At 37.2% G+C, this 21,058-nt stretch overlaps 1 protein-coding gene across 4 annotated transcripts in view; it reads right to left on the bottom strand.

Moving 5' to 3' along the window:
• Nucleotides 1–21,058, bottom strand: part of DMD (dystrophin) — a 2,360,554-nt gene that overhangs the window by 2,128,655 nt on the left and 210,841 nt on the right. For all 4 annotated transcript variants that reach the window (XM_066250305.1, XM_066250306.1, XM_066250308.1 and 1 more), the window contains exon 2: nucleotides 5,202–5,263. In XM_066250305.1, coding sequence (XP_066106402.1) covers nucleotides 5,202–5,263 — 62 coding nt within the window. The remainder of the gene's footprint in view (nucleotides 1–5,201; nucleotides 5,264–21,058) is intronic.

Here is a 21,058-nt window from a genome sequence, read left to right as displayed (position 1 = left end):
GCAAGACTGCATACATATATAATTCCTTCAATTCAATAAAATACATTACACAATATTAAAAATGGCAATCTGCTGTTTATGTTTTACTATCTATAAAACTCTTTAAATATATGTTTTCTTAAAATGTAAACATGGATATATAAGGAAAACAAGACTCACAGAATTTAAACTTTATGTTTACCTTTCTTTCCAAAAAGAAGTCAAGTGTAGACATAATGATTTTCCCTAAGGCTCCGTGATACAGAGCTCTGTAAAGAAGCCAGATATACCGACTCACAGTTTTAGTGTTAATTTGCTTTGGATCATGCTCATCACGCTGGCTAGAAGGTAAATTATAATGAAATCATGGGAAAGGTACGTGATATCACTTACTTCTATCTCATGTTATTGTTCTCCTGAGTTAGTCTTGGTTCTTTCTGCATGGTCATATATGTCATAGCAGTGAAGACATAAATTATTATATCATGGGCTCCTGTGATAGAACCAATAACACATTTCTACTTCGTTTAAGTCAAATATAAAGTATATCGCTTTTTGGGAGAATCACAAAAAAGAATGTAGCAAGAGGATGGAAACGAAGATAATTACTAAATCTAGAATAAGATCATAACCCTCACATATCTCACTGGGAGATGGTTCACATCTTCAGTTGATCTCTTAGTAAAGTAAATATATATTTGTCCCCACAGATTGTGTTTTCTCTAACACAAGCAAATTGTATGACAAAATTATTTTTGGTCATGATTTCAAAAGTGCACTTGCTTTAAATAAGCTTATGTGAATGAACCCATGGGAATGAACAAGATTTGTATTATGTGGTTCTACTTGTAGCAAAGTTTTTTAGAATTACAAAATATCTACAAATTATATGACCAGACTATTTGCCTTGAATTAATCTTTCCAGCAATGGTTTTGTGTTTATGTGGAGATAAATAATGTTTGCTTATGTTTAGAGAACAGATACAATAAATCACATCCTAGTAGAAATTTTTAGAATTGAAGGTTAATAGAAGAGTTATTCTGAAAAAGAGATAGGACTTATTGTAAAATAGTACTGGCAAAATGAAAAGTCAGTTGGATTTCCTACAAAGGTACATTTGGCTTCAAATGACATAATATGATAAGGCTATATTTAATTACATTTACCCCTTAAAATATCCCTTATGTAGCTTTACAAAAGAACCAGGGACTACTTTGCTGTATTTCTCTACTTTTACAACTACTATGTAAATGTGAGTGCGTATGTCTCACTGATAAGCACTTTAACTCGTCAGATTCATTTTTATTGCTGTGTGTGTTTGTCTTTGTCTAATTTACAACACCGACAGATGATCATTCGGCATTGCCTTTTCTCTCTTTTTAAAGTCCTTATAACACATTCTTTTCCATTCAAAATTTTCCCTTTTTTTCCCCTTCAACTTAGTGTACATTTAATTATATGTACTCCTGACCAGCATGCACTTATTATATGCATTTAGTGCACTAGTAATTATTACTGGGGTTCCAGAGAAAACATTCCTGCCTTCAACGGGTTCCTATTTTCTCAGTCTGAGAGTCTTGCTTTTTCATGCCCCTTCCTTAATACCAGCGATTTTCAATGGATGTGCTGCAAGAATTTTAAAACATGTGATACCTGAATATATAGTCAGGGGCACTGACCTCTTTCCCCTAAGATTGTCAAATAGAAAAACGACAACAGCCAACACAGTAATAGCCGTCTGGCGTGAATGAATCGAAATCATACTTATTTGTTTTTTGTCAGATCAGCAAAATATGTATTTTTTGGTGTGCTGCAGAATTTTAGTAATCAGTTTATGTGTGCCATGAGGTGAAAAAGGTTGAAAATCGCAGCTTTCCTCCTAAAGGGTTCCTGATTCATTCCAGCCCAGAGTGCGGACCTCCCACAGCCCGCTCAGCGCTACTCCATTTAGCAATTATCCAACATCTTCCAAATGTGGAGGTTCCAAGAGCTCTAAAGAGACACCTTCAATTAATTCTGTGTCTCCTCCAGGCCTAGACTTCTGCTGAATGCCACGCAGCGCTGCAATAAATGTGTGGCAAATGGCGTAGCTCACAGTTAGGTCTGTCCTTTGGTATCACTAAGTAGCTTAAACTGAATCAATTAGCTTCCTTTTAATTCTCATTACCTTCCAAAGCATATAAAAATAATTTAGTAATATACCTGAAGTCTTGACAAGACAAAATCAGATAACATGAAAAAAAAAAACATTTTCACATTCTTTAAATGAAAAATCAGCACACACGCATACATGCACACATACAAATTTTCTCCCTAAATATTTTTTCTCTGTCTTTAGAAACTTTTATTTATATTCCTGATACCCAAGATACACCCAAATATGAAACTTTTATATTTGAAATAATGGTGACTCTCCTGATCTCATTTTGTTTGGTTTAGGGAGAATATTTATAACATAAATAAGTGGGAGTTGAATTTGGAGAGGGGATACTTGGGAAAAAAACAGTCAGTGTGCTCGGGCATGCGATTATTCTACAGCTTTTAAAATATAAGCACTCATAAGGGTTGGGGAAAATTGCTCTAAGGCAGTGCCAACAATGTATTCATAGGAGGTAAGAATCAAACTCAGGTTTGTAAATGAGCAGGAGTCGTGGAAAATGATACTTGAAAATGTCAATGTGCAGAGAGGGTGATCTATTTATTTATTTTTATTATTATTATTATTTTGTATTTTTCTGAAGGTGGAAACGGGGATAGACAGTCAGACAGACTCCCGCATGCGCCCGATCGGGATCCACCCGGCACGCCCACCAGGGGCGAAGCTCTGCCCACCAGGGGGCGATGCTCTGCCCCTCTGGGGCGTTGCTCTGCCGAGACCAGAGCCACTCTAGCGCCTGGGGCAGAGGCCAAGGAGCCATTCCCAGCGCCCCGGGCCATCTTTGCTCCAATGGAGCCTTGGCTGCGGGAGGGAAAGAGAGAGACAGAGAGGAAGGAGGGGGGTGGAGAAGCAAATGGGTGCTTCTCCTATGTGCCCTGGCCAGGAATCGAACCCGGGTCCCCCGCATGCCAGGCCGACGCTGTACTGCTGAGCCAACCGGCCAGGGCCAGAGGGTGATCTATTTAGATTTCTTGAATGAGAATACACATTGGGTTTGTCTTATTTATTTATTTATTTATTTATTTATTTATTTATTTATTTATTTTCTAAGTGAGAGGAGGGGGTACAGAGAGACAGATTCCTGCATGAGCCACCTGGCAACTCCCATTTGGGGCAACACACCGCCCATCTGGGGCTATGTTCCCAACTAAGCTATTTTTAGCATCTGGGGTGGAGGTGCCCCAGAGCCATCCTCAGCACCCAGGCCGATTTGATTGAACCAATTGAGCTATGGCTGCAGGTGTGGAAGGAGGAAGGGGAGGAGAAGCAGATGATAGCTATTCCTGTATGCCCTGACTGGGAATCAAACCCGGAACTTCCACACGCCGGGCTGATGCTCTATTACTGAGCCAACTGGGCAGGGCCACAATGGGTTTTATCTTTGTCATGGTAACACACCTACACTTGATCTTACCCAAAAGGCCAAGAAGCAAAATGGTTACACGCCTTAATGAGATAACTCATTGATTTAATTCAAAGATTCCAAATATTATGTTACACTTAGTATTTGAAAAATCTCTTTATAATGCTGATTTGTATGCATATTTGTTGGAATGTTTATTTCTATTGCTTATTTCAAAATTTCAAATATCAGGAAATTTTAATGAGAACAGAAGACACTGAAATTAAACCATACACATCCATCTGAAAAATATTCTAAGAATTATGAATTCCTATCTTAAATATATCTGAGTTTATTTTTCATCTGTATTGTTATAATTTATTCTTTTTTATTATTTATACCCCACTTAGTTTTAAAAAATGAGATTTTGAAAACATGTCCCCTTCTATGTTGATTGTTTAAAGCTCTTTAACAGCAATTTATTAATTATTAATTCTATAAGTAAATAAAAATGGAATTTGATGAATTCATATTCAGTAACTCAACTTCTTGCCAATGTACTAAAGGGTACCTGGAAAAATTCTCCTATCAAATACCAAAAAGAATACATGATACTCTAAAATCTTTTCTAACAGTACCACTTCAAACCTTGAATGTAGAGACCACATTTTAAAAAAAGTATTGATTGATTTTAGAGAAGAGGTAGGGGATGGAGAGTGGGGGGGGGGGGAGAGAGAGAGAGAGAGAGAGAGAGAGAGAGAGAGAAAGAGAAACATCGATCTGCTATTCCATCCATTTACACATTTCATTGGTTGACTATTGTATGTGCCCTGACTGGGGATTGAACCCACAATCCTGGTGCATTCAGACTACACTCTAACCAATTGAGCTACCTGGCCAGGGTGAAAACACATTTTATTAGCTTTACATTCCTATTATCTGGATCTGATTTATTAGGTAGGCACTCAACATATATGTATACACACATACATGATGGGAAGACGAGGAAACTGACTCACAAAGCATTTGGTTTGCCCAAATCCAGAATTATTAAATTTAAACTCAAGTCTCTCTAATCTTGAAATCCATACAAATCTCCTCATACTACACTCCTAATGCTACTTTTCAAGGTAAGAATATTTTACTCTATGTTCATATATAATTATCTAGAACCATACTATCAATCATGAGTTATGTTCCAATTGTAAATCAAATAAATATTATGAAGAATATGGATTGATGCCTGCAGAAGAAGAGTATAAACTTGTCATCTTAAATTATCTAACACATGCTCTAAGTGATAGGGCTGAATAGAGTCAAGGCAGTTATATTAGCTTTTCTTGAACTTTTCTTGGTCAAAAACCAAGAAAGACAAAAACAAATGATCATTTCAGAACAATGAAAATCCCTCATAGCTTCTTCTAATCTGTGACATATCCTAGCTACTTGATGACTGATATTATTACTAAAGCAACTCACATTATCAAGAACAACTGAAGATTCATTTTGTCAAATTGAATAATTTCTCTTGACCATATATTATGCTGCTTCTTCCTTAACTAAAAAAGTTAACATTATATACTCAGACATTCCCAGCTAAAATAAAATGATACTAGGAAAAAAACAATATGAACATTTAAATGACATAGGTACATAGTCCATTTGGAATATTCAGCAGCTTGAATTATATTTGAAAAAGAGAAATAACAATATATCCTTACCTTAGAAAATTGTGCATTTATCCATTTTGTGAATGTTTTCTTTTGAACATCTTCTCTTTCATCTACAACGAAGAATAAAAAAAGATTGAGCTCAGAAGCAATTGAATATCATTTATGTTTTAAAATCAAAATAACTTAATTATTACACATTAGTGTTATTTTATGTTATTAAATTCATTGATAAATGAAATGAAACATGAGTGATGTTGGTATTGAATAGCAAAAATAAAATGAAGATTTAAAAAATAATTGATATGGTCAATTCCATATTCATTCAAATTTACATAAAGGCATTATGGAAAAAGTCTCATCTAAATAAACAAAATATTTATTCTCCTACAATGAATAGATACTCTATTATAATCAAAAGAAAGTATTATGTCATTCCTTCTGAAAAAATTACTTCTGAGCCTCTCCTTATAACCTTAATCCCCAATCCATGTAGAAATGATTTTTCTTCCTTTGCAATACTTGCATACTCTAACATGGGCCCCTAGCATAACCTCCTTCCACTATAGGAGAGGTTTCCTGATAATCAACAGCATCACATAGTTATATTTGTATGCCTGAACTTAACACATTGCCTGGACATATGAACAGCTCAGCAAATATTTAATCAATAACTTTATGAATGCTTGAAAGGAGGGGGGCCTTACCATTCCAAAAATTTTAGTACCTCATGTCATCTCAAAGTCAGGAAATTTCAAATTAAAATGCAAATGATACTCTTCATGGGTGACATAAATACATACTCAAGAGAAAAATTCCCAAGGACTTCTTATACTAAGAGACTGTGTGTGTGTGTGTGTGTGTGTGTGTGTGTGTGTGTGTGTGTGTGTGTGTGTGTGTAGGGGGGGATTATTACAAAACAGCTTCACAGAACTTATATTTCTAAAAATTATTATTTTTCCCTAAGATGAAAATTAGTATTGAATCAAATGGACAGAAAAATCATTAATCTTGATTTGTTAAAATGCTTTTCTGAAACCAAAGCCTATGTTTGGATTACTGTAAATGTAATCATATTAGTCAGTGTTCATTTATTGAGTGCATATGAGACAGATTTAAATTGGAGAGATTTCACATTTTATTTACATGGGTCAAAAGAAATCTTATTGAAATGCCCTGACAAAATAACCTTATTTTTTCTCATATTATTTTTCAATAGTAAATCTCCATTGTTTCTCCTAAAAACAGATGATATAAAGAATCACTTTCCCATGACGAATGTATCCATGAACTAATAATAACTGTTTATCTTTAAAGCACATTATTAACTTATAAGTAGAGACTCTTAAGCAGTGTAAGAGATAACAGTGGATACATAAACCTAAAACTGTTTTCATAGATGCAAAAATTTTATTTGGCATCTCGCAATACTTTCTTCTTAATAGCGTTACTCTCATGAGCAGCTATGTATGTGGTAAAATATCAACTATTTCCATACAATATAGGATAAATCATAGCTACAAAATGGAAGTCTTTCTTTTTCTGACAAGTGTGAATAAATAAAATAGATAATAATGTTTTCAAACCTAATAAACAGAACATTTCAAATGGTCAAAATGTAACCATTTTCACTGATTGCCGTAGAAAGATTGGTCTGTACATCTATTTCTCAATGGTGTGTGTGTGTGTGTGTGTGTGTGTGTGTGTGTGTGTGTGTGATACACACACATATAATTATCTGGAATTGTGCTATGGATCATGAGTTGAGTTCCATTTGCAAAATAAATAACTGTTAATGACCTTTGCAATTCCAGTTATTTTCCCCTGAATGTGCATGCATATCCTATTTGTCAGACACAGGAGTAAGAATGTCATTTGAAAGCATTCATTCAGAGATTTTTAAAACGTACCCAATCATCTTCAGCAATACCTGAATAGGAGACATTTAAAGAGATTTTTCCCCCAGAGGCTTTTAAGTGAAAAGTGGGTAGTGAAGCAATATTTTTATTGTTTTCAATTTTATGTACAAAAAATGATGATTATATAGGCCTTGAAAGCAAGAGAAAAACCTTGACATTATGTGCAAAATATTATGTATCTATGTATAAATAGCACTAAATATGAACTTTATCATATAAACATCTTTACTAGATGTTCTCTCTTATCTCTTCTGTTTTTAATACAAGAAAAACACACTTTGGATAAAATACATTACTTGCTAATGGTTTAGTTTGGTATGGTAATTTTTATTTTCTTTAACATGATAAATATTAATATGAGTCACTTTATTATTATAAAACATAAAAAAATTAATACTACTTTATTGTCCACAAATCTGTTTTACATAGTAATCTTAATCCATATGTAATTTGCCATTTTATAGACATAAAAAATACAAGCTCAGAAGGCATAAAGCCATGAGGTGACAGAAATGAATCTGATATACAGTGTGTCCGTAAAGTCATGGTGCACTTTTGACCGGTCACAGGAAAGCAACAAAAGATGATAGAAATATGAAATCTGCACCAAATAAAAGGAAAACCCTCCCAGTTTCTGTACTATGATGTGGCAGCATGTGCGATGCGCAGATGATGACGTAACACCGTGTACACAGTGGAGTAGCCCACGGCCATGCCAGTTGAGATGTTGACGATACAGAGGAAAGTTCGTGTGTTCTGTGGCTCGCTAAATTCGAATCCATGACCAAAGTACAACGTGAATATCAGCACGTTTATAACGAAGCACCACCACATAGGAATAACATTACTCGGTGGGGTGGGATAAGCAGTTGAAGGAAACCGGCAGTTTGGTAGAGAAACCCTGTTCTGGTAGCCATCAGTCAGTGACGAGTCTGTAGAGGCTATATGGGATAGCTACCTAAGGAGCCCTAAAAAAAATCTGTGCATGAGCCCACATCGAACTGCACTGAATAGGTCTGAAACTAGGAGGGTTTTCCTTTTATTTGGTACAAATTTCACATTTCTATTGTCTTTTGTTGCTTTCCTGTGACCGGTCAAAAGTGCACCATGACTTTATGGACACACCGTAGATGATTTGAGTCAGTCCATAGCTTTTCACACTGACCAGTTTATATTGTAATTGCAATGACAATATGGAATGCTCTGAGATAATCAGTCACAAAAGCTGAACATATTAATATATATTCAAAACAAGCATGAATTCATAGCCTCTATTTAAAAAAATTCTTTTTATTGATTTTAGATAGAGAGTAAGGGAGAAAGAGAAACATTGAATTGCTGTTCTACTTATATATGCAGTCACTGGTTGATTCTTGTTTATGCTCTGACTGGGGATTGAACCAACAAAGTTGGTGTATGGTGACTATACTCTGATCAACTGAGCTATGCAGCCAGGGCTTTTGAGCAACCCAGGGGATGCCATGTATGTTGTAACCTATGTGAATGAAATCCTGAATATTACAAGGCACAACCTGTATGAATTTATCCATAATTGAAAATTAAACCTTTCTTATAATCTTTGGATGACTTGTTTGTTAACATTTTAAATAATATTGCTCATATATATATATATATATATATATATATATATTTTTTTTTGTATTTTTCTGAAGTGAGAAGCAAGGAGGCAGTCAGATAGACTTCTGCATGCGCCCAAATGCGATCCACCTTCATGTCCACTAGGGAGCGGTGCTCTGCCTATCTGGAGTGTTGCTCTGTTGCAACCAGAGCCATTCTAGTGCCTGAGGCAGAGGCCATGGAGCGGTCCTCAGTGCCTGGGCCAAATATGCTCCAATGGAGCCTTGGATGCAGGAGAGGGGAAGAGAGAGAGAGAGAGAGAAAGGAAAGGGGAAAGTGGGGAGAAACAGATGGATGCTTCTCCTGTGTGCCCTGACTGGGAATCGAACCCGGGATTTCCATACACCGGGCCGATGCTGTACGACTCAGCCATCTGGCCAGGGAATGTTGCTCTTATATTTACAATCTAATGTTTAGTATTCAATTTTTGTCATATATTAACATTATGGGAAATATTTAACATCACTCAACCATCATCCAAATTTTGTTTGCACATTATAATCCCATAAGCAAGTACTTTACATAGCCACAATAATATTCTGCCTTTGCCCTCTTATTTTATCATAAATATCACATCCTTTTGTTTCCCACTAGAAACTTAATCATAATGAACATCTTTATGCCTTCTCTTTCAACTTATGGTATATAATTGTCTTGGGCTAAATTCTTCAGTTAACATTACAGGAACTTTTATGGCTTTTACTAAATTTTGTCATATTGTTTTCCCAGTGGTCATACCGATTTCTGGTGGTACCAGAAAAACTGAGTTTATGCAGTTGATAGTTCTTGTTGCTTTTGTTTTTAAAGTGATGGCTGCTTTATTAGATATAAGGAAATAATTGATGCTTGTTTAAATTTGAATTGATTACTAAGGAAGTAAAACATGTTTTATTCATTTATTTATTTATTCTTCATGTTTCTATTTTTGTCAAAAGACTTGTTTATATCCTCTGCTCATGTATCTACTGAGTACTTGATATTTTAAAATTAATTGGAATTAGATCATAAATCAGTAGTTCTTAAATATTTCAAGTTTTGGACTCCATTTGATTATCTGATAAAATAGTAATCCTTCTCCACAGGGGGGAAAATACCTATACAGACATATTTACATATAGTTTCATGGGGCTCACTGGACCTTCCTACAGAAGTTTCCAATTACTGTCAAATCTAACATAAGCATCACTATTGTAAATTAAGCTATTACTTTCAGTCAATGAATGAATATATGTTCCCAAGTGGTGATATTTCTTTTAATTTTTAAGGAAATTTATTGAATTTTTTGGAATGACACTGATTAATAAAATTGCCCCTGGCCAGTTGGCTCAGTGGATAGAGGATTGGTCTTGCATGTGGATGTCTCGAGTTTGATTCTGGGTCAGGGCACACATGAGAAGCGACCATCTGCTTCTCTCCCCCTTCCTGTTCCCCTTCTCTCCCTCTTTCTCTCCTGCAGCCAGTGGCTTGATTGGTCCGAGTGTGGCCTTGGGCGCTGAGGATAGCTCGAGCATCAGCCCCAGATGGGGGTTGTCGAATGAATCCTGGTCGGAGTTCATGCGGTGTCTGTCTCACTATCTCCCCTCCTCCCACTTAAAAATTAATAAAATAAAATTATACAGGTTTCAGGTGCACAATTCTACAATACATCATCAGTATATTGCTTTGTATGTTCACTCCTTGTATTTTTCACCTCATTTTTCTTGTGCTAACATTTTTACACTTTTATATATTTGAATCTACCCATTTCCATTGTTATTTCTCATATTGCTTAAAAGTTGATCATTTTAAGCTTGATCAGTTACATATCCATAGTTGATCTAAACTTGATATACAAACATACATATATACATTGTTATAGAGTTTATTTCACTCTCTTAATAAAATATAGACTGTTACAGACACACAGTCTATAGTAAGAGACATTAATGTGAAATCAGCAACAAAAAGAATGAGAAAGGAATAAACTAATATCTGTTTTATTAGGAAGTGATTATATACTCCTGTTTAGTCATTTCAAGTAGCACATATTCTATTTCATTTTCTCTAGGGCTTGTTTATAACAGATTTTCTCTTACTAATAAAAATATTCCTGGGTATATTAATGTGAGCGGCAAGGAAGAAAGTCTCTTTTAAAAAAATTTACTTGAAAACTGTGCCCTGGAGATATCAAGGAGTAAAGAACTACTGCTTCAAAAATTACAAAAGTGACCAACAGTTTATTTTATTCTATCTACAGGGAAAACCCATATAAAATTAGCTTTCTACCATGACATAAAGATTGTGTTTTATCTCAGAATTAATTAACCCTTTCTAATAAATCCATTTTTATTCACTAAATCTGGCCCTTCATATTTTCTCAGATTAGTGCAATGACCTTTGGACTTGTAATTAACTTGGGCTCGGGCAAGGTGTCACTCGGTCTGCTGTAGCTCCCAGGTCAAGGCACATATGAGAAAGCAATCGATGAAACTAAGGAGCTGCAACAAAGAATTGATGCTTCTCAGTTCTCTCCCTTCCTGTCTGTCTGTCCCCATCTGTCCCTCTTTCTGTCTCTCTCTCTGTCTCTGTCACACACAAAAGATATAGGGCTCTGTCATCAGCAAATAGGAAGGAAACTAACTTGAAAAATCCAGTGCTTCCCTTGATGAAGTGAATCTCAACTGAGTTCTGAAAGTTAACTAGGAGTACAAAGTGGAAAAGAATGCCAGAGAATGAAAACAGCAGGTGCAACTATCAGCACGAGAGAGAAAGAACATGGTCCTTTGAAGGTACTAGAGGAGGAGGAGGAGGAGGACAAAAGTGGCAGAGATGATTCTAGAAAAAATAGAAATGATCATCAGCCAAATCACGAAGAGCCTTAAACTTTCAGGAGAAGGCAGTTAGAAACCAAAGTGGAATTGTAAGTATGGGAATGACAGCATAGGTTTCTATTTTAGAAATGAATTTCACAGTAAAGGGAATATATTGAGAGAGGTAAAACTGAAAACAAGAAGACCCATTAGCAGGTTCTAATTCTAATCCATGTTAGATGTGATGATGGCTTGTATTAATGAATTGCAATGGGACTGGACAGAGCTCCATAGAAGCAATATATATTCAGCCTGACCAGCTGGTGGCACAATGGATAAAGCATCAGACTGAGACGCAGAGGACCCAGGTTTGAAACCCTGAGGTCATTGGCTTGAGCGCAGGCTCATCTGGTTTGAGCAAGGCTCACCAGCTTGAGCCTAAGGTCGCTGGCTTGAGCAAGGGGTCACTCACTCTGCTGTAGCTCCCCCTCCTCTTCGGTCAAGGCACATAAGAGAAAGCAATCAATGATTAACTAAGGAGACTAAGGAGCCACAATGAAGAATTGATGCTTCTCATCTCTCTCCCTCCCTGTCTGTCTCTCTGTGTCGCTCTCTCTGTCTCTGTCACACACACACACAAAGATATATTCAATAGGTATTATTGAAAAGACCTAACTATTAACTAGATGTGGAGGTAAGGGCACTGGGAGAAGTACAGTCAATGTTACTACTCAGACCGGAGTCTGGAGATCCCAGGAAGAAGAATACCTGGGTCTGTTTATGTAATGATGGTATGGGAAGAATTGGGAAACATCAAATTCGGGGTGTTTTGAGACAAGAAGAAGGATACATGTAGTGGGTAGCTGGATATAGGAACCTGAAGCCCAAGAGATAAGTCTGAGTGGAAAATAAAGATTTAAGAGATACAAGCCAACTGGCATACAGTAACTGAAGCCCCCACAGTGAATGATACCACTAGAAAGTGTACACATGCTTTCTGATCTGAAATATTACTGCCTCCTGGTTATCCTTCAGATGCAAAGGCCATTCCTAATCCATTTCACTGACTTATTTCCCATTCACCCTGGAAATATTGGCATTCTCCCAGGGTCCTATCCATTCTTCATCTCTTCTTGTCTTGGTCTACAAAGTTTATTTTTCCTAAGCAAAGTGACTTGCCCCTCCCCACTAACCACCACTATATATTAATACTAATGATACCTGAATCTTTTATTTTTCAACTTGATCAATGTCCTGAGTTTCACAGTGACATAACTGACTAGTTAATACCTCCACCTAGATGTCCTACAGGTATCTTAACAATATCATTCATCTTCCCAAATAAATTCACGTATTCTACTCCTCCTGTCAATTAATGGCATAATCATTCATTCGGTAACTAAATAAGTAACTCTGGAGTCATTATTCAAGTTTGAGAAATGCTTGTCCTGAGGTTAAAGCTAAATTATTTAGAACGGTACATAAGGACCTTCACAATTTAACTCCAAATACTTTTGAAAACTTATTATCCATCATGGCTGTTGGTACTCACATATACTCCTGACCCTTCTACACACATACCTGCCAGTTCTTACCTAGACACACAATCCAAATGTCTTCATAGATAAGCTACACACTGTCTTTAGTTCTTTGTTCATGCAGTCCCTGCAATGTGAAATAACTCTCACTTTTAAGATCAGACTCAAGTGTTGGATTTGCACAATCACCCTTCTGTCCTTAGCAAAACTCAGCAATTAATTCTTCAGATATATACATACACTTTAGAATTTTTCAAATTGTATCATTATTATATGGGGGAGTGTATACACACAGGTGCGCGCACATGTGCATTACTCGTATTTTATAATGTCGTCCACATACAAACTATCACCCCCTATATGTGACCACAGTTAGATAAGAAGACTATTATGTCTTTGTAATTTCTGGCACTCAATATGGTGTATTTGAGCAGAAAGAAGCACTTAATAAGAATTGGTTGAGTAAATCAAATGCTTAATCAATACCACAATTAAATGTGAGACCTAATGAGTCTCAGGCCAATGTTTTTTCTCTCTACTTCACCATAGTGCTCAAACTTTTCTACTAATTATAAAGCTTCTGTCTTAGTCATCAATTCATTTCTTAGAATCCATTGAGTACCCATCAGGTATTAAATCACTTTTCAATATTTTCTCCCATAATTTGGCCTTGAGACTGAAGACTTTATTTTCATCACTATAAGGAATTTAAAAATAGAGAGATATAGAATATTTCTTGGGAAAATCTGCCTTGATATTTCTGAGTAAATTACATTCTAAAATATGATGAAATTGCCCTTGACTTTATCTTTCATGACCATCATGGCCTCCTAACGTAATATAAAATGCTACAATGAACTGTCTGACTCTTTATCTCCCCTGGAAATATTGCTTCTTTTTCATGTAGGTCAACTGTTTTTTGTTTGCTTGTTTGTTTTGTTTGTTTTTTAATTTTTCTGAAATTGAAAATGGGGAGGCAGTCAGACAGACTCCCGCATGCGCCCGACCGGGATCCACCCGGCACGCCCACCAGGGGGCTATGCTCTGCCCATCCAGGGCGTCGCTCTGTTGCAACCAGAGCCATTCTAGCACTTGAGGCAGAGGCCACAGAGCCATCCACAGCACCCGGGCCAACTTTGCTCCAATGGAGCCTTGGCTGCGGGAGGGGAAGAGAGAGACAGAGAGGAAGGAGAGGGGGAGGGGTGGGGAAGCAGATGGACGCTTCTCCTGTGTGTCCTGGCCAGGAATCAAACCCGGGACTCCTGCATGCCAGGCCGATGCTCTACCACTGAGCCAACCAGCCAGGGCCAATTGTTTTTTATTGTAGGGAGTTGATGGACCCCAAAAATATTTTGAACAGCTGAGTCAGTTCCTAGTGAATAAAAGTTCTCTCCCATCCCCTGCAACCAATCATAGATAGTATTTATGCTAAATTAGCAAATAGGAGTTGTGGTTGGAATCTGCCGTAATTACACAATAGCATATTCATAAAAATAAAACCATTTATATTGAAAATAACAATGCAAGAGCTGTAGAAATATTTTTATGTATGGTTATAGAAGTTATCATGAAAGAGGGCATAACAATGAGGTAGAAGTATCATATTAAAATGGACGAGAGATCAGAACTCTAAGGGTGTATGAAAAGGTACTCAGCAGCAAGTTGGAAAACAGAGTGCCGTGTGGTAGGGTGTAAAATCAGTTCCGTCTGTTCCCTTCAAATTTCATTTAGACACCAAGAATATGTATCAGATACAGTATGGGTCAGTGTTTAAACACATTCACTCAGGCATCAAGTAGCTTGGGTTCAAACCACAGCTCCATTTCTTCCTAGTTCTATGACTTTAGGCAAGTTGCTTAACCACTCTGTGTCTCATCATGCCAATCTGTATCGTGGGACTAAAAAGAGTGCTACAGAATTGGGAATACTAAAAGTGACAGACTTATGATGCTTATTAATATTAAAAACTTAAGGATAAAATAGAGAAATTATAAACTTTTATTCCTGGTTGTACCATTACTTCCTATGAGACATCTGTATCAATTGAATTATCTTGTAAATTAGACACAATTTCTAGGTGGCAGTCATATTAACAATTAGTAAGATTTTTTTTTAGTATAAATGTGCAGCAATTAGACTTTTCTTGATTTGAAAGATAAAGGAAAAATATGAAATGATATTAGAATAAATGATACCTTCTCATGCCAAGAAGAATGAAATCTGTGTTTAGCAATGCTGGAAATAATGAATATTTCTGTAGTGCATTATAATTTACAAGGTGATTTCAAATATATCATCTTGTTTAAACATGACTATGTGGGTGTAGACTTGTTATGGGTAAAAATAAGTGACTTAATTAGCATGCAGACTTGAAATATACTTTAGCAGTTTTGACATGAGAAAAATCCCTTCTTTTAGTTAAAAATAATAGTCATGGACTTAATTATGGCAGAATAAATCAAAATTAACATCAAGGCCTCCAATAAAATTCAAAGGTGGAATTAAATACTTAGATACTGGAGCAGAACTGCTAACTACATACCTGTTTCCATACCTCGGCCTAGTCAATTTTACTTAATTATTTTTATTTTTTCTTCTTATTTTTTTCCAAGCAAGAGGAGGGGAGATGAAGAGACAGACTCCCACATTTGCCCCAACTGGGATGCACCTGGCAACTGCTGTCTGGGGTCGATGCTCTGGCCATCTGGTGCCATGCTCACAAACAACTGAGCTATTGTTAGCACCTGAGGTGGATGCTCGAAGGAGCCATCCTCAGTGCCTAGAGCCAAGGTCTTCAACCCAATGACACCATAGCTATGGGAGGGGAAGAGAGAGAAAGAGAAAGAGAAATAGAAAGGAGGAGGGGGAGAGGTGGAGAAGCCGATGGTCGCTTCTCCTGTGTGCCCTTACTGGGAATCGAACCAGGGACATCCACACGCCAGGCTAATTAATGCTCTACTATTGAGCAAACTGGCCAGGGCCCAATTTTATTTTTGAAACATTCAATTTGTCTACTAAAAAATAAAAAAATGCATTATTCTGTGGTATATACTTATCTGTTTTACTGAAATGTAAAATACGTCTTTTTAACTACAAAGGAAAGCAATCAGCCAAAGTATACAACAGCTATTTTCAAATGTTTGTGTCAATGAAATGCCTTATAAACAGACAACAGCTAAAGCAGAGTTCTTTTTTGGGTATATTCTAAAGGGATATTTAAATCATTAGATATATTTGCTAAACATATCCCATAGAGTAAAGGCTGAAAAAATGGTGCGGTAGATACAGCTAATCCCTCATGCTTTACTTCCTCGACCAAACCTGAGGTTACCTGTAACTGTGAACAGATTCTGCAGTTGCTGAAGATTTCCCACCTTCAGCACCCACACCTCTCTGCTTCTTTGCATTAGAGCTTTTTACAGTTCTAGGATAATTTGGTAAGTTGACCTGCAGGGACAGCCAGAAGGGACAGATTTAATTCTCCCAATGTGAAATCCACAGTAAATGACGGACAGAAAAAGCTCAATGGGACAGTTGTTTTCCTGTTCTCTGAGGCTCCCCAAGGGTTACATGAGAGAGTGATCTCAGAATGACCCACAGTGGTATCTCTATGGTTTGTTCTCCCTTCCTTACTTATTTCCTCTGTCTTTCCCTTACACCACTGGGGGTCACTTTCCAAGTGAACTACCTGCAGGTACTTCTTTGAATCAGCTTTTTGAGTAATTCAAACTAACCCACATAGGTACTAGGCCTAAGTTACTTGACTTCATCTTTTATTCGCTAGCCTCGGGTGTGTCTTAACACCAAGCCTCAGTTTTCTAGTTTATAAAATGGAAATAATCATAGTAACAAACTCCTACTTTGGAAGTATCAGGTGTAGTCTTAAGCAAGAACTTAGCACAAAATAAGAAGAGTCAGTATTGCTAATTATTAGTCCTAAATATACATTGAATTACATTAAAATTGCTGGGCCAGTGGCTAAATTGCATGATTTGCTCAATTCATTCATCCCTCTCTGTGTTGGCCCTGGATCAACTTAAGTGGATTTTACTTCCTGCCTCATTGATGTGGGCTTCATCATGTGACTTGCCTTGACCAATGAAATATGAGCACAAATAACTGTATCAGTTCAGAGCTAGGGACATAATAATTGCAATGGGTTTTCACTCCTCCTGGCTCCTCCTCCCTTTGCCAGTAGAAGAACGTGCTCCAAGTATACTAGATTACCTTACAAAAAGAGATATATACATAGTGCTGACCTGAACCCATACAAAGACTGAAGCAGATATGGGAATAAGAAATAAACGTTTGGGTCCTGGCCGGTTCCTGGCCGGTTGGTTCAGCGGTAGAGCGTCGGCCTGGTGTGCGGGGGACCCGGGTTCGATTCCCAGCCAGGGCACATAGGAGAAGTGCCCATTTGCTTCTCCACCCTCCTCCCCTCCTTCCTCTCTGTCTCTTCCCCTCCTGCAGCCGAGGCTCCATTGGAGCAAAGATGGCCCGGGCGCTGGGGATGGCTCCTTGGCCTCTGCCCCAGGCGCTAGAGTGGCTCTGGTCGCAGCAGAGCGATGCCCGGGAGGGGCAGAGCATCGCCCCTAGTGGGCGTGCCGGGTGGATCCCGGTCGGGCGCATGCGGGAGTCTGACTGTCTCTCCCCGTTTCCAGCTTCAGAAAAATACAAAACAAAACAAAACAAAAAAACGTTTGTTCTTATAAGTCAGAGATTTAGATATTTTACAGAGCATTAGCCTAGACTAAAGCTCATATAGTAGGTAAAAAGTAAATGTGTCCTATAAAAGGAAATATAATAGTAGTTGGCTATATATAGCATTTCATTTAAAATAGATTTAAATTATCCAATTGTTTGAACTTAAATTTTATAAGTGGATGTACAGCTTTATAATGAGGTATTAAAAACTCTCTGAAAACCTTCCATTCAGCATATATGATCTTTCTCTATATTGGTATTTCTCGTTACCATGACATTTACAATTTAAACATTAAAGCAAGCATGTATTTCTTTGAGATGGCCAAGTTATGAGCATAGATAGAAATCAATCTAGTAGGTGCTTTGAGGGGAGAGCGTGTTCTATGGAAATTCCGTGAGTTATAGTAACCACAATAGTCAGTACTGAGACCACTCATTCATACCCTGGGCTAAATACAGAAAGTACTTAAAACAGAAATAAAGTTTAAGGGTAATTATTCATTCCCTCTTCACCAAATAAGGAAGTTTTAAGCCAGTGTGTGTAAGACAGAAAGCCAAAAAGTATAAATAGGATAAAGACCAAACATTTTCCAGCATAAACAGGGGAAATTTTGCAGTCATTGAAAACACCATTGGAATCTATCTTTTAGGACACATTTCAGAAAATTATTACGGATAATCCAAAAGAAGTTCTGGGAGCTAAGCAAAGGAGGAGACAGTTTGGAGAGTTAATCAGGTGCCAATGTTAATAGATGATCCAAGTGACAGAGCAGAGAGATCAGAGGCCTATAATCAATTTTTATTCAGTTCAAGGTTGCTAATACTGATCACAAGTGGTTACCAACAGCTTCTCCCAAGATTCCTAATGAAAGATTTCTCTTTCTTTCAAGTTGATTATGCCATTGGATAAAGAATGTATTTATTTCTTTTCTAAGATCTGTGACAGGACTACACTAAGAACATTTTCCTCAGTGCACAGGTAATGAATAAGCTCAATCTACATTGTGACTAATAATTTAAATTCATGTGAATTTAGGTTCACATGTAAATCAAGTACTTGTAAAAAAGTTTCCAAATTAATGTTTTTGTTTGCACTTAAGTACAATTGTGTTGAACTTGTAGGGGAAAACGCAGCTTAGAATTATAAAAGAATTGGCCTAGCATGAGGATATATTTTGGGTTTGATCCTTGGTCCAGGCACATATGAGAAGCAGCCATCTACTTCTCTTCCCTGGCCTCACCCTTTCTCTCTCTCCTCCCCTCTCATAGCCAGTGGTTCGATTGGTTTGAGCATCAGCCCTGGGCAGTGAGGATAGCTTGCTTGTCTGAGCGTCAGCCTTGGCCTCAGGCACTGAGGATAGCTCAGCTGATTCAAGCATCAACCCCAGAGTGGGGTTGCCGGGTGGATCCCAGTCAGGGCACATGTGGGAGTCTGTCTCACTATCTCCTCTCCTCTCACTTAAAAAGAATAAAAAAGGAATTATAAGAGATTTAGGAATTGCAGTGAAAAGCTGGATTCTTACAAATGACAAAACGTTTAACAAACAGTACACAAGTTTGAGGTTTTAAAGAAATGTGCTGAGTCAAAAAAGAGCTTTTCTTAACTATAGATTTCTTCATCTTATGTTTACAAATACTAAATTCTAGTCATTATGAAAGAAATGAAATTGGTAAATGGCTTTCCCATGTGACCAATGTATGAACTTTAAGCAGTTTTATAATCTCTGTATGTGATTTTCTATACTCATATTTAGATTTGCACAAACAGTAGCATACTGCAAACATTACTCTCTCATTATAGAACATTAAATGATTATAAAGTAGAACTTCCAGAATTTCCAAAGTTTGTAAATTGAAGACATTAGAATATCAATTTTAAGATTCATTTTATTACGCTGTTCCTACTAAACAGAGCATAAAGGAATGGCTACTTGCGTTATAGTAATCTAGTGATTTGAGCTGTGAACTAGACTATCTCAGTGTGAATGGTATCTCTGCTACTTATACGGAGTGTGCCTTCATTTCTTTGCCTTAAATAGTGATAACAATAGTGCTGATGCAGCGCTGTTGCAAGCCTTGAGTGAATGTTCTCACTCAAACCCTGGCTCTACTATTGACTTACTCTATGGACTTCAGTTAGTCATTTCATTATGTGGCATTCAATGTCCTCAGCTTAAAAACAAATAGGAGTTTGGAACAGATAATCTCTGTGTTTCTTCAGACCTAAGATGCCATCATCTGATTCTTTAAGATGGTGTTTTTCTCAGGAGGCAGACAGCTCTGGAGTCATAGGACCTGGGTTCAAGGTACAGTCCTTTTCTTGAGTTATTTATATAACTTTTCCCACTAGTTTCCTCATCTGTAGAAAAAGCAATAAAAATAATAGCTATCTCATAAGTGTTCTTGTTAGGATTAATGAGCCACCAGCTTTAAGGACTGTAAAAATTACCTGGCCCAAAATAAGTAAACATTATTTTTTTATTCTTTTCCTTTTCTTTCTTTCTTTTTTTTTTAAGCTGGGTGTGTTTGTGGAGTGGGGCAGACAGGGACAGAAGTTTAGGAAGGGAGAGAGATGAGAAACATCAACTCAGTTGCAACACCTTAGTTGTTCATTGATTGCTTTCTCCTATGTGCCTTGACTGGGGGCTCCAACTGAGCCAGTGACCCCCTGCTCAAGCCAGCGACCTGGGGTTTCAAGCCAGCAACCTGTGGTCTCAATCCAGCAACCGTGGGATTATGTCTGTGATCCCATGCGTAAGCCTTTGACCCTGTGCTCAAGCCAGATAAGCCCACGCTCAATTTGTTGACGTTGGGGTTTCGAATCTGGGTCCTCAGCATCCCAGGCCAATGCTCTACCCGCTGTGCCACTGCCTGGTCAGGCAACATTGTTACTCTTATCTAGAGATCCAAGGACTTTCAATATGAGTATAGAGTGAATTCTTAAAATTGTGAGCAAACTTTTATGAGGGTAGATAAATGTGAGTCTTCAGTCTCCAGTAGATTCCGAAAAAGATTCATGGTTTCAAAAATGTTGGATGAAATGTAAAGACTGTCCTCTGGTTCTTATTCCCATTAATGATCCATGTTTTGTTTGCTTTAAGAATACAGGCATTAATAGCAATAGGCCTACTTGTATTATTTTTCTTCAACTGTGACTTATTTAAGGAATATTCTGCTGATTTTTCCTCTTCCCAATATATCATCTTTTTATGTACCGGATTTCCCCTTGCATAAGACTCACCATTTTTTCAAAAAATTTGGGGTCTAAACACTGGGTGCTTCTTATACAGTGGTTATAGATATTTTTCTTGCATTTCCTG

This window comes from Saccopteryx bilineata, chromosome X (assembly GCF_036850765.1).
Source record: "Saccopteryx bilineata isolate mSacBil1 chromosome X, mSacBil1_pri_phased_curated, whole genome shotgun sequence".
NCBI classification, from domain to species: Eukaryota; Metazoa; Chordata; class Mammalia; order Chiroptera; family Emballonuridae; genus Saccopteryx; species Saccopteryx bilineata.
The sequence above is the reverse complement of the archived record's forward strand: the minus strand, read 5'-3'. Positions and strand labels throughout refer to the sequence as shown.